Genomic DNA, 14,374 nt, shown 5'->3' on the forward strand with positions numbered 1-14,374 from the left:
ATCGTCATACAACAGCATGAGGGCGCCCTAATGTAAACAAATTGCACACAGAGATCCCCATACAGGACAATATTGGGGGTATAATTGACTGTTCCCTGGTATAATTGGCGCCTATGTACCGGTAATTTAGTAACTTTCAATTAAAATCATAACCGAAACATTTCTTGGTCAGTTACAGAGTAATATTATTCACAAGAATACATAATCTTATTATCTATCACCTTTTTCGCATGGTTGCTTGGGATAGGCCTAAAGTTTAAAATACTATCGGCAAAATTATCATCACCTCTTTATTGTAAGATTATAACAAACTCAATATACAATACAACACATTAGATTTAAATTGCATCAAAATCATCATAAACCAATCCCTGTCCCTCTTTTAATTAAAATCTTAACCGAAAAATATCTTTGTCTGTACGTTACAGTAATAGCCCCTTAAAGAATTAATAGAATACATCTATCACCGTTTTCGCCTGGATTGCTTGGGAGATCTTATGAGATTTGAAATAATAATGGGCTAACATATTTTCACCGATATCGTCACTAATAATAAGATGAAAACTAGTAAACTCATTACATGTCTAGGCCTCTGGGGTGGATGCAAATTTGGTGGTAGGAGGTGCGTGAAAAGTTAAGAATATGAATCTTAAGGTGCCGGAAATGCAATCGCATACTTTTAAAATCTTACTGGTACTATATTTTTAATGATAAGAATAATAATATATATCAACAATAATTATTTTTCTTAATACAAAGTTAGGAGGGTGCGATATCGCACCGTTGCACCCTCCCCCAAACCCTTCGCATCCGCCCCCAGGGCCAAAATACAACAATTTAGATTTAAATTGCCTCAAGAATTTTTTTTTTTTTCAAAAACCAATACTTGCATGCCCTCTAGCAACTTTCAATAATGCAGCTTTGTATCTGCAAACTTGATCACTTTATAAATTCACAGACTTTTGTCTCAATCTTCAGTAGGTCCAGAGGTCTGGTAGATAAGTCCTCGGGCCGCCTTTCTGTTGTGGACTCCTTTGTTTTTTTTTATTTTAATTTTTAAAATTTCAAAATAAACTTTAAAAGTTACTCAAACTGATAGTATGGTGAATCTCAACAGTATTATGCGACTTACGTTATACGGTGTTCAAAAGAACAGCAATTAATATACCATTACCATATACGGTATACTTTGCAGGAACGCAATGCTCTCCACGGCGTTTAACTAAACGCCATAGGTTTTTCCATTTGTGTGTGAATTTTACTTCCTTTGAGGATTTAATAGGCTATATTTTTAGAATAATATAACCGGGTTTTTAAAAAAAAAACAGCAAACATTTGTCTACTATGTAGCGTACCTCTGAATACTTGAAGCTGGAGCTGCAGAACCGTAATATTTTTCATTATGCGAAAAAAAGAACAAAAACAAAACAAAAAATTGTGTTGAGCACGCCCGACCGACCTAAATCTTCAGGGTCGGCAGTTTAGTTTTGTTTTTTTGGTTTTTTTTGCCTTATCTACAACGAACAATATTTTCTTTTTTAATGAGCAAATAAGACTGAAATAGCCTTGGTCAGGCTAGGGGGCCAAGGCAAGCCTATTTTACTTGATTAGCCTACACGATGCGAATCCAAAATTATTGTATTATTTGTGTATTTTCTCCTTTTTAGGTGTAAACACATTTTTGGTTGTTAAAAAAGAAAAATTTAAGAAAAATTAAAAAAAAAAAAGTTTTCTTACCGACCTACCCAGTTTTTGGATTTTCCCAAAACGTGGCCAACACATTTTTTTTTTTATTTTTTTTTTGGCCTTATGACGTTTTATTGAATTTAACTTATCCGCTGAATTCACTATTTTCATATTTTATGTCATTTTGCTTTATTAATAATAACTTCATTGTCTATGTATTGTTATGTATTTCATGTAATTCTGATTGTTAAGGTTGGCAGTGATAAGTAATTTTCCCGAGTTTAATATTGGTCAATAGTCATAATTCGATAGACCCAATTATCTATTGCAAAATTGTAATGTATACACTATTTTTTCATTGATTATTGTATTGTACATAGATTTCGTGCATTATTAATATAGACACGAATGAATAAATGAATGCAATACTCACTCAACTCAGTAATGAAAAGAGGAGTGACATGCACAACGAACTGACGGCTTTGCATAAGAATAAAATTAGAGTAAAATATGATCTGAATAAGATAGCATACAAGCGCCCTCTCTCGTCAACAGTGTGACTCACTCAGGAAGGAAATCTTTTTTTGTTTGTGTAGGCCCAGTGGGCCCCAGTGTATTACTTTTTAGAAAACCTTAAGTATTATATAAACAGATAAATTCTATTCGTATCCTGCGTATCCTTCAATATTATTTTTACACCCGGATATTTAATTTTTAAGTTCAAACGGCTACGGGCGTTAAGCGTCAAGTACACGTGTGCACAAAGCTCATTTAAGAAGTAGCCCTATTACTCATCAGCACACAGTAATTATAAAGTGACCGAGAGGTTATTGCTTCTTCTTATCAATCTAAAATGCTTAAGTCATTATTATACTTATTAGGCCTATATAAAGACTCAACATTCAACTGTATCTGTACATATCGGGTTTGACCTTTTGTCTCAGTCGCGGTAAAATAACAGAATGCCCGGATAGGTGCTTGATAGATAACTGATTATTTATTCAATAACAGAATGCCCGGATAGGTGCTTGATAGATAACTGATTATTTATTCAATAACCCCCGGAAATGTATTTTATTTCAAAGTACATACAAACATACTTTTAAAACAAACAACAATAAACATTGCATAAAATATGCTACAATCGTAACATTAGAAATATAGGCCTGATATTAACGGGATAAAAATATACATAATGTATTCATTAGGCCTAATGACTGAATAAATATGTGACTGTAGTAAAATACATGTTTCCAACTATGTCGATACGAGGAAGCTGTGTCGCACGTTTTACGTTCGCCATACGATCATGATTTTTTAATTTTTTTAATTTTTTTAATGTAATTTATGCTTTTGTGTAGTCTGCTGTGTAATGATTGTAAATTGATGATGTCAATAAGTTTTTGGATTACTGGATTTTTCTTCCTAGAAAAACAGTTACCGTAATCATTATGTTAAAAATGAATAATGAATGTTGTGATGAGAGAAAAACGGAGAATATGAAACCGGATAATTTAATAACGGGTGTCCTCGTTTAATGGTGTTTTTGTTGGTGACCAATGTTTTCGTTTTCACTTATAATTGTCTTTATTTGTCGCCAAAGGTAATGTTGGTGCATATCCTGAGTTTGCAAATCGCTCAGTTTAAAATACAGAGAGAGAGATAACGTCGTTTTTTCGAAGTATTTTGACCGTGACTGGGTGTTCAGGTGGTGATTGTGAATGACGAAATACGATCAGTGTTCTGTGGCAATGATTTCTGAACAAACGCTACGCTTCGGGGAACTGGTACAATATCTGAACAACTTTGCTACGCTTCGAGGAACTGATACAACGTCTAAGCAATCGTGCAGAGAGGCTTACTCTAATAGGATTGAACGAACTGAATTCTACAAAAAGGAGACCGCGCATGGATTACAGCGTTCCACTTAAAACCAGTTTTGAACATACAAGAAAAAAGAAAACATACGGCTGGTAGTAGAAGAGTTGGCATGACGCACGGGAAACAACAGGAGAGCCGCGAACGTGTGAATCGATTGAATACTGCGCATGCTTAAAGAATATAACTTTCTTGAACATGGAATTATACTTGCCAACAAGTCATTCTTAGGAAAAGTTTAATACGATATTTACGTTTTTTCTGCTCACATTGGGTAGGCATTGTACAACGGTGGAGTTAAGTTGCTGCTACTATTCTAACTAGCCTACATTACTACTCTGGCTGTTACTTTGTTGTTACTGCACACAGAGACGCTTTATTCACGCCGTGCGAGAAATCTATATTGTAAGTTGCAATTATAGCCTATAGTGTCCCATCGAATTAGAACGAGCATAATAGCTTGAGAAATGAAGACCTAACTGTTATTGACTATAAAACCATGGAGGAAATAGTTTCTATTTCCTCCATGATAAAACATTCGTCATTTTTCAGTGTATGTAGCATAATTATGATAACCTGTAATACTGTAGCCATGATAAGTGAACTCGTATCGATTTTCAATTTTATCATCACCACGTTGTATAGCCGTTGATAATTTAACAATTATAACAATAAAAATTGATTGTAAGACTAATAACAGGTGCAATTCATTTTCAATTCTATAGATTTTTTGGTCTGGCTGAATTTGGTTCGAAGCATATCAATGTCAAATAATCTATAGTTAAATACTGGTAGTATGCATGGTAGGCTTATGCCATAAATTGTATAAATTTTATTGAGCATTATGAAAAGCTGGCGCGGCCTACATAAATATTAAGTAGGCCTATTTACATATTTACAGTGAGTAATATTATATTTACAGTCCTATTTTTAAATGTATAGAATTATTTTTTTTGTTCATTCAATCGAAAATGTTAAAAATTTTCATATTGAGTATATTATTATTAATTTGGGCCTGGTAAGCCCTATTATATTTTAATACATTTTTAATATGATCTCTTTTTGTGGTGATAATATATATTAGACTATGCGATACTGTATGTAGTAAATATTATTATTTTTTAATTTTTAATCTAGTTAAATTGCGTATTTGATCAATAAATAAATGTATTATTGTTTAATACGTGGGTCTTGGTAGGTGGAAAATACGTTCGTTGCTGTAGGACTCTGGCTAGTAGATATATGCCTACCTCTTAGTGACGTCATTGTATCCTCAAAATAACGGACTCAGAGGAGTTAACCCACCCACAGGCGATGGCTAACATGACCACAAGAGCCAGAAGTACTGACAAAAGTTCAGATCAGCATATGTATTCCCGTGTGACCAGTGAAGATCCGAATAGTAATGGGGTGCCGAGTGTACTGGAGAGCGACGTCTTGGACGAAGCATTAATTATCAACAAGCAGACGACATGGTGGAGAAAATCGGCTCAGTTACTGGTGTGCGCATTGGCGGGAATAGTTTTTGGATTTGCGATGGAAAAGGGAAGAGGTACTTTATTTAAATAGTTTAATTTCAAAATTTGAAAGACGCCATTTCATTTCCTCCATTTTTAAATTTTTTTTTTGCAAAATATTTCTCATTTGTTTACTAGAATAATGTACAACTTAAAGGACATGAAGTACGGAAATGATGATGATTATAATAAGGATGATAATTATGACGATACTGATGATGATAACGATGACGACAGTGGCAGGAGAGATGACGATAATGCTAGACCTTAATTATCGAAGATGATTATAATTTTGTTTGTCCAACATGATCGTTATCAAATATATCATGAAAATTATCATGTCCAACTTTAACCTTCACCATAAACTAGGCCTTGGATACCATTTAACGGGCAACTATTGCATAAGGGGCCGGTTAATGGCGTTGAATTAGTACAAAACGAAACGGAGTTATAGGCCTATGTCTGCGATAAATTCCAGAAAGAAACAGAAACCGTGACCCTTTCACAAAAAAAACATAACTTTGCAAAAATTGAGAGGAAATTGAATCTCAATAAATATGTAGGAAAAACAAACAATATTCAAGACATGAATTATATCCATGGCGACGCGGCATCCCATAGCAGGGGTGCGTACTTGAACTTGCTCCCGATACGAGGAAATCTTATTCAATTAGCGTCATGTCACTACAGATGAACTTGAGGGTTGGAAGAAGGTATCCAAGAGAAAACCTAATAATAAACTGTCAGTCCCACTTATTCACGTAATATAGTGGGTGAGCCCACTCCACTCTGGTAGATTTTGTTTCCCGCACCGCACATGCTTTTAAGTTGCGAAAATACTCCTTATGGAGGGATGGATGCAGCTTACAAGAGGAGCCCACGGTATTACATTTCTTCATACTGATAAAAATGTACATCAGACGGTTCACATACTATACTTTGCTCTGTTCCTTGATCCCGAATGTAGGACTTCCGCGGAACAAAACTAATTCGTATTTTCATCATAATTTGAGAAACGATTATTCTTCCGTACATACGTACGAGATTTTACGCGCAAGTGCACCACCACTGCGCTTAGCACTTACGTCCTATTCTACAAATAGCATGATAGTCCAGGTGTTAAAACAACCAAATAGTAATTGTAGTGCCTTGGATTCAAATCCAGTGGACACTTCGTTTTTTCACAATAACAAACTACTACAGTATTTGTAATGTTTCATTTTAGTATTTGAACCGTGGCTGATCAGGCAACAGATGCAATTTAAGAAGTTTGTTATGATGAAGATGTTTTTGTCAGCAGTTGCTTCCAGTTTAATTTGCTTTTCTGTAATGTCCATCATACCAGTCTTCAAAATGTCATTCCAAACAGCTAGTCGAAACTACCTGTCTGGAGTTTTCTCCAAAAGTATCACCGATACAGGTCTAGGTGGAGCACTTCTAGGAGTGGGTATGACGTTATCTGGAGGAGTAAGTCAATTCAAAAACTTAAATCTCAAAAAGATAGATTTTGAAATGTCTGCCTGTGGGTGTTGTTCTGAAATCTCGATGTAGTCATTTCAATATACTTTAGTCAGTGATTTTTTTTTATGGGTCACGGTCAGGTGGTTCGATCTTTTGGAAGGACGTCTACATGGTACTGTTACAGCTTTAGGTATATTTGTTATGTAATTTTAATGTTAAATAAAAAGAAACCAATAGGTTTAAAATATAAATAACCTTTAAAAATGACTCCAACCTCTTGAAATGAAGAAAAGATCAAAGAACTTTGTTGAATATTAAATTAAAGCTTTTAAACGTAGATCGCCTGCTTAAAAATATTTGGTCAACTTGACGTGTTACTGTATTCATGTTTTTATTAGTGCCCAGGAAATGTGCTTATTCAAGTCGGATCAGGAGTGAACAATGCAGGTATGAACCACTTCCCTCAATCCCATCACAAAAATCGGAATAATGATAAAATAAAATAACGGAAGAAATATTTGAAGGCTATGATGTATAACAAAACATAATCACTTTATTCTAGCTTTCGAGCTTGTGCTCTTCAAGAACTTTTATACATTATCATGAGGCACATTTCAACAGCTGAACATTGTTATTATTTACCTATTTTTTATGTTATGTTTATATTTCTATACAGCAAATAGGAGTAGGCCTAAGCAAACATACTTATTATACTAAGCAATCATTAGATCTATAATTGTATTATAATTATATTAATTTTTAAAAAGGAACAACATTTATTGGATGTTTAGTCGGAGCCTTGATATTTGGATTGTTTGAGTCTTCTATTATGAGTTATATGACACCTGCAAATTTCAAAACCTACACGTAAGTTATTTTCCCATCAATTCTGCCATTTAAATCTATGAATGATATAGGAAGATTAATTCATACACTAAAGGACGAAGCTCCAATCCCACCCATTCCACCGCGAGAGCTACACAAAATATAAATGAAATGCAAACTGTAGATAAGCACTAGCGGCGTAGCTAGGTGTGAACAGGCCCCGTGCAAGATAATTGCGGGTCCTTTGATGTGATAGGGGAATTCCCTAAAGAAAATTCATCTAAGAATTGCTTCTTTTACCCACTACACCTAAAGGCATGGGTTAGTAATAAATACTTACGATTTCATTAGTATTTAGTAATAAATACTAATGAAATCGTAACTATTTTAAGAGGGGCATATTCGGTCTCAGCAGCTGTTCTAAACTAATCAGGAAAATTTGATGGCAAGTAAAATTAAACAATTGCAGTGGCGGATCACAGAATTGTAAATAGAGGGCCCAGGGAGGGATTTTCACAGGTGAAGAATGAAGACCACCTCAGCCCTACCATGGTTGGGGCTGAGGTACAAAATTGTATGATTACAGCGTCTCTAGATGGCCGGAAATGGACTATGCATAGGTCAGCGCTTTACACTGGCTGCATTGCCCGTAGCTACGTCACTGACAAGCACACTTATCACACATTTCAAGATCGGCTATCAAACCTTTTACCTACAGTGTATGTTTACATCATTATACTTAATAGAGGTAATAATGTGTCAGGAAGCTGGCCATAGAATTCTCGATGCTATACAGTACAATAAACACATTTCCATACGGAGAAAATTTCACCACTGGCACCACTACTTCTTTGGGAGGCGAGTCGTTTTTGTTGAGAAAAATAATGACTTTGTCAGGATTAGAACCTATGACAATTAGGATTGCAAGGCGAGAACCTAAGCTTTCATTCCAAATTTCCACTTATCATATCTGTTACGATTCTGCACCTTTTGTACCCTTGGCCCAAATGCCTTTTCAACTTTTTGCACTGGCTGCACTGGCCGTAGCTACGCCACTGACAAGCACACTTATCACACATTTCAAGATCGGCTCTCAAACCTTTTACCTACAGTGTATGTTTACATCATTATACTTAATAGAGGTAATAATGTGTCAGGAAGCTGGCCATAGAATTCTCGATGCTATACAGTACAATAAACACATTTCCATACGGAGAAAATTTCACCACTGGCACCACTACTTCTTTGGGAGGCGAGTCGTTTTTGTTGAGAAAAATAATGACTTTGTCAGGATTAGAACCTATGACAATTAGGATTGCAAGGCGAGAACCTAAGCTTTCATTCCAAATTTCCACTTATCATATCTGTTACGATTCTGCACCTTTTGTACCCTTGGCCCAAATGCCTTTTCAACTTTTCCCATGACAATTTCAGTACCGTCTGGAGGCCTAGTATAGTGCTTGCTTGCTTTTTTTAGTTTCACTACATGTGGTCAAACTTAATAGTCTACAAAACTGACCAGTATCCATGTTATGACCTCTACAAGCTTGAAGGAGCTAAGATAACACATTATCTTACTCTAACTACTTGTGTACACAAACCAAACAAATATTTACACCTGCAAGTTTACATCTGAAGAATTTAGTCCTCCTCTCATCTGACCTTTCAACACCATCATCATAATGTGTTGTGATTAATAATAAGTTTTTTCTTAATTTTGTTACAGATTAGAAAAATATTTTAATATGAAGTACATTAAAATTGCGTTACCGTTGGCAGCGATGCTGATGACAATCGTCGCTCTGGTGGAGTACTGTTTCCCGTGGACATCAGAGTTGACCAGCCCACAAACTCCTGGTGTAACAATACTTCATCTTAGAGCCTGGCCTTCATATTTATGTGGTAAAGTTGTCTGCACCTGAATCTTTAGAAATATGATGCACTGCCCAATCCCGACCAACCCAACATTTAAAAAACTAGGGCCATCGTTTTTTTTTGTTTGTTTGTTTTTTTTTTGGTGGGGATATTTTTTTATTTTTTTTTTTAACACAAAAAGCCCAGAATACTTGTATGATGTTTGAAATGCCATCTTTCACTTTTTAAGCATGAATTTCCAAGCAACAAACAGTTAATGCCAAGTGTTACGGTGCTTGGACAGCACAAAAATATTTGTGACCTTATCATCCACATCAACCTTCAATTTGCCTTCCATTGAAAATAAGAATGAAGAAAATATTTCTAGTTAAAGCATGCACTTATAATAATGTAACCTTCCCTCCTACACTGCATTCTATAATTTAAAAAGGTCAAATGAAGCACAGACCAAAATAATTCATTTAGATGTTTACCATTACCATTTTTTGCTATAATTTCGAAATGCAAAAATCCTGATATCGTGACAAGAAAATCCCTACAATCAGAATTTGGGGGAAACAAGTTTGTTGGTGTGCAGCCGAGTCTCACTACCCACATTAATAGGTTTCCATTGTTGCACAATACCCTAAAAACCTTGGTATGTTTATACTAACTTTACACAATTGACTCAGGTATTCTTGCATTGTATTATATGAAGGACACAGTACTTATAAAATCACAAACCCCCTCAAATCTCAGGTTGCATGAACTTTGTAGTGTTCAATCATGCAGATATAATAATTATACTTGAATACAATAACATGTGGATAAGCAATTTGCTACCTATAGAAAATGCAGTACAATAAATAACCTAATTTAATATGTACATAATCTCCCTCACTGTATGAATCATTGTTAGTGGTAAAGCCAACCAGTATCAATCAGTATCTGCAAATGATGGCCAAGTGTTATAAAATGGAACAGTAGCATTAATGTAAATATTTAAAACCTTTGGACTTTCGAAACAATGTATTTAAGGTAGAACGATAAAGAGAAAAGCAACAAATCACATACATTATTAATCATAAACATGGGTGATAAACTATCCGACAGGGGTCTAAAAATGTCCATGGGAGACCAGCAGTGTGTATGGGTAAAACGCCCTGGTGGGGTCCAGGGGGAAAAGACTGAGAAATTGCGGGCTTTTTTAAGCTAATTATCACAATATGATTCGAACCCACACTTTTTCAATTAGAAGCCAAAGCCATTCCACTGTGCCACAATCTCCCACATTAATGATCAATTAAAATGTTTGTATCTTTATGATAGGTGCGTTGGTTGGTCTGCTTCAAATTCCCATCATTCTTGCTGTGGAGGACACACTTGGTGGCAGTAGCAGTTACTGTACAATGGTGTCGCAGGCCTTCTCGCATGACGGGCTCAGCAGGTGGTCACCGTATTTGGCAAAATTCAGCAGTGGAATGGATAACTGGTGGCAGGTGAGGATAATGTCAACTTAGAAGTAAATGGTGCAGTGGTTATGATTCAAACTCTCGGGGTTCAAATCTCATGTTAGACGTTACCTTGTGCCCTCGGGCCACACACTTTATCTATGTATGTTTTTCCATCCCTCCTCCCCACCCCCACAAGGTGTAATAATAATACTTAATACATTAATAATATAATAAATAAAATAACAATATGTTTATTTATTAAACATTATTATGACAATTACTGTAAATGATATAAACTTAAATATTTTACAGGTATTCTACGTAACATCTGCCATATTAGGTGGATTCATTTCAGCGTATCTATCAGATACGCTTGGCAGCGCAGAAAGTGTCAGTGCTGTGGACGCATTTGTCGGAGGTATCCTCATGGTATTCGGTGCACGACTTGCTGGAGGCTGTACAAGGTAATACTGCCCTCTACTTTACATGTTTTTAATCATTTGAATATGGTGTATTTGGAGGCTAAGTCATAATATAAACTGTTATTATTATTTAATGAAAACAATTTATAATATAACTTGTTATTTATTATTTTTTTTACAGGATATTTTTCTATTTTAAGTCATAATATAAACTGTTATCATTATTATGTTGACTGTTTATTTTGAACATGAGAATATAAACTGAAATTGAACTTGTTGATGGCGTCATACCGTTAAGCACTAACACAACATGGTGGAGATAATGTAGAGTCTTTGGTCAGTAATACAGTGTGTGACTGGCCTAAAGGCAATTATTTTCTGCTGTGTTGACCAATCCTCATTAACAATCACAAATGAGTAATTATTTGTGGTTTAAAAGATTCCCATGCAATTAGACAATTAATACTTGTTGTACTTCTTTACAGTGGGCATGGATTATCAGGACTAGGAACACTCAACTTCTTGTCCTTCGTAGCCGTACCCGCAATGTTTGCCGGTGGCATGGCGACAGCAGCCATCATGGATGTCTTTGGTTACATGCAATAATGAATCTGCAAAATCCATTAATGTGAACAATATTACTGAAGTATTATAATGACTTTACAGTAAAGCAGAGAGCAGCATAGTACAGTTGGTAAAAAATAGTGCCCTTTGTGTGCCTGGTTCTCCAAAAAGCTGCTCTTGTACATAGTTTAAAATGCAATTACAAACTTGGAAGGAAACAAACTGTAGGATTTACGTGCAAAACGATGGACTTATTTCAAAAGTATCGTAATTAATCAGTAGATTTATACTGATATTATATACAGTAATTTGATTACCCTGAAGCAGAACGAGTGAACCAACTTCCTTACTCAATGGAGCAGGATTTGTCATCAAAGACTCTACACTGGAGCGGATTAAGAAAAAAGACCATCATTAAAAACATTAGTGAACTACTGGTAAACTCTCAGATGGGATTAGTCAAATTCCTGGCACTTGAACAGATTAGCACATATATACAGAGCATAACTGATGGGGATTATTATTTTAATGGTCAGGAAACACAGATGGATTGTGTGCCTATGTAATAATGGATTTGAATATATTCTGCATTTGTATCTTATGAAATTTGAATGCAGGATTTCAAGGAAATATAACATATACTTAGTCAGTATCTTGAAATATATGAGCATTTTTAAGAATGCAACCTACATGCAAGGCTGATGTCACTCGGCAATACCGAAATGTGCGCATGTCAGAGACAGCGTGAAGGCATCAGATCTATATTGGACACCTTTTGTGAAAGTTGTATTGAACGTGTTACTTTAAAAAAGTCATTAAATTATCAAAACAATAAATGCTGTCATCATTGATATTTCAAAATCATTTTTACTTCTGTATACAAATCTATTTCCATTTTAACTATTCTACCTAATTTCTAACTATGTGTAGGCCTACTATGACTTTTGAATTAGTTTTAAATGAAGTGTCTTTTTGGTTTTTTTGGTTTTTTTGGTTTTTTTTTTTGTGAAGTCCTAATATTAATTTTTATCTTTTTTCACACCATTATAAATATAAATCTTAATAGTCATATATTTTAACTGCAGTTTTTGGTGATCAAATGTATAAATATGTACAGTATATAACTTCAAGGAAATATTTTAACATCTTTTATTTATGTTATGGGTTTCATTTTATGTTTGTCACTTTAGTGCATGCCTCTGTTTTAAAAGTGTTGTTTAAATTCCTGATGATATAATTAATGTCGAAATATTGAATCCCAACATAATGGTGTGCATTGTATGTATTATATTATCTTGTTTGAATGTAAAGGGGTTGGAACAAATATCATACATGTGTAATAACAGTGGTAAGGATAAGTAATGAGAAAAAAGACGCTGTTCATCTTATACACTTATTAAATTGGTTAAAGTGACAAAGCAAAATCAATGGGAAAATGAAAGTGTTTTGCAATACAACCATTGCCTTGTTTAGACCAATGCTTCCTTGTAATAATCAGATTTCTTTACTTTGCGATGATTGATAACGTTTAAATTGGAGGTGGTTTCCTGCTGAATGTAGTCATATTGTTCCTTTATCAATGGAAGTATACAGGAAAAGTGCACACACTAAGGATACTTAGTACAGTGACCCACAGTTATAATACATTGTGTCTTCAAAATAATTTAATTACTGTAGGTATTTACACTAGGTGTTGATTGTAGAATTTTTTTATTGATTGTAGCAGTACATATACATTTAATTGGTTTAAATTTAAGTATTCTACAAAAAATACATTTGTGGTTCCAGTCAAACTATATCGTGGATTACTATAGATAATTTATACTGTATTATCTATAAAAAAAAAAATTTTTAAACACAAACATCGTATAAAATTCCAATAAGACAGATAAAAAAAATGTTTTTTTGCTGATGTACTAGTCTTTTTTTTACTACAAAAACATATAAGCCAGTAAAATAAGAAGAGTAAAGAGTATAAACAGAGTAATGACTAAAGACCTGTCCAGGCTATCAAATTTTATTTGACAAAAACATGTGACACGCCATTAGGGCTGGGCTAAGCCTAGCATAGCTGGGCCAGGCCAAGCCTAGCCCGTCCCAGCCCAGCCTGACTTGGCCTGTCCTGGCCTATGGCTAAGCCTAGCATAGCTGGGCCAGGCCAAGCCTAGCCCGTCCCAGCCTGACTTGGCCTGTCCTGGCCTATGGCTAAACTTGTTTATACCTTGTTTAGCGAACCCACCGCCCGCCAATAATGAGGATTTCCAATACAAAATTTGGTCATTTAGCGCACCCACTGCCACAAAAAATGGAAATTTCAGAAAAAAAAAAAACTTTTTCTTTATTTTTAATACGCCTGCCGTTTCCTTGAAATCCAAAAAAATATGATATGTATATTTCTTCCTAATTATATCAATTTAAAACATTTAACCTTCACATTACTACACTGTTTACATTAACCAATAACATTTTATTTTTATTTTCTCCTCCGCCTGGATGCTTTTGGAAAAACTATTTGCTAAATAAGAAAACAATATTTTATTTTGTATTATTGTTTCGCCCTCCTCTGACTATTTTTTAAAAATATGTTCGCGAAACAACGTATAAAGCAAGTCTCGCCTGATGACATCACATCATGATCATATTTAGGCACATCATGACTATATATGGGCACATCATGATCATATTTAGGCACATCATGACTATATATGGGCAC

At 34.8% G+C, this 14,374-nt stretch overlaps 1 protein-coding gene across 2 annotated transcripts; it reads left to right on the forward strand.

Moving 5' to 3' along the window:
• The first annotated feature begins 3,187 nt into the window (after window positions 1-3,187).
• LOC117111610 (UPF0394 inner membrane protein YeeE-like) lies at window positions 3,188-13,548 on the forward strand. Of its 2 annotated transcripts, none has more exons than XM_033254558.1 (9): window positions 3,188-3,969; window positions 4,876-5,116; window positions 6,307-6,548; window positions 6,941-6,989; window positions 7,310-7,409; window positions 9,094-9,269; window positions 10,551-10,720; window positions 10,988-11,139; window positions 11,583-13,548. In XM_033254558.1, the coding sequence occupies exons 2-9, from the start codon at window positions 4,879-4,881 to the stop codon at window positions 11,701-11,703; spliced, it is 1,248 nt and encodes a 415-aa protein (XP_033110449.1). In that variant the 5' UTR covers window positions 3,188-3,969; window positions 4,876-4,878; the 3' UTR covers window positions 11,704-13,548. The 2 variants fall into 2 exon arrangements, with proteins under 2 accessions (XP_033110449.1, XP_033110448.1); XM_033254557.1 differs by having other exon boundaries at window positions 3,405-3,969; window positions 4,763-5,116.
• The last annotated feature ends 826 nt before the right edge of the window (window positions 13,549-14,374 follow it).

Source organism: Anneissia japonica, unplaced genomic scaffold, assembly GCF_011630105.1.
Source record: "Anneissia japonica isolate Jap-2015-1 unplaced genomic scaffold, ASM1163010v1 scaffold287923_len1623670_cov205, whole genome shotgun sequence".
NCBI lineage: Eukaryota > Metazoa > Echinodermata > Crinoidea > Comatulida > Comatulidae > Anneissia > Anneissia japonica.

Excerpts from the sequence above, each read along its gene's own strand:
- LOC117111610 (XM_033254558.1), top strand. The coding sequence starts at position 4,879 with ATGGCTAACATGACCACAAGAGCCAGAAGTACTGACAAAAGTTCAGAT. Across the intron at positions 10,721-10,987 it reads GAATGGATAACTGGTGGCAG|GTATTCTACGTAACATCTGC; the intron begins GTGAGGATAATG and ends AATATTTTACAG. Across the intron at positions 11,140-11,582 it reads CTTGCTGGAGGCTGTACAAG|TGGGCATGGATTATCAGGAC; the intron begins GTAATACTGCCC and ends ACTTCTTTACAG.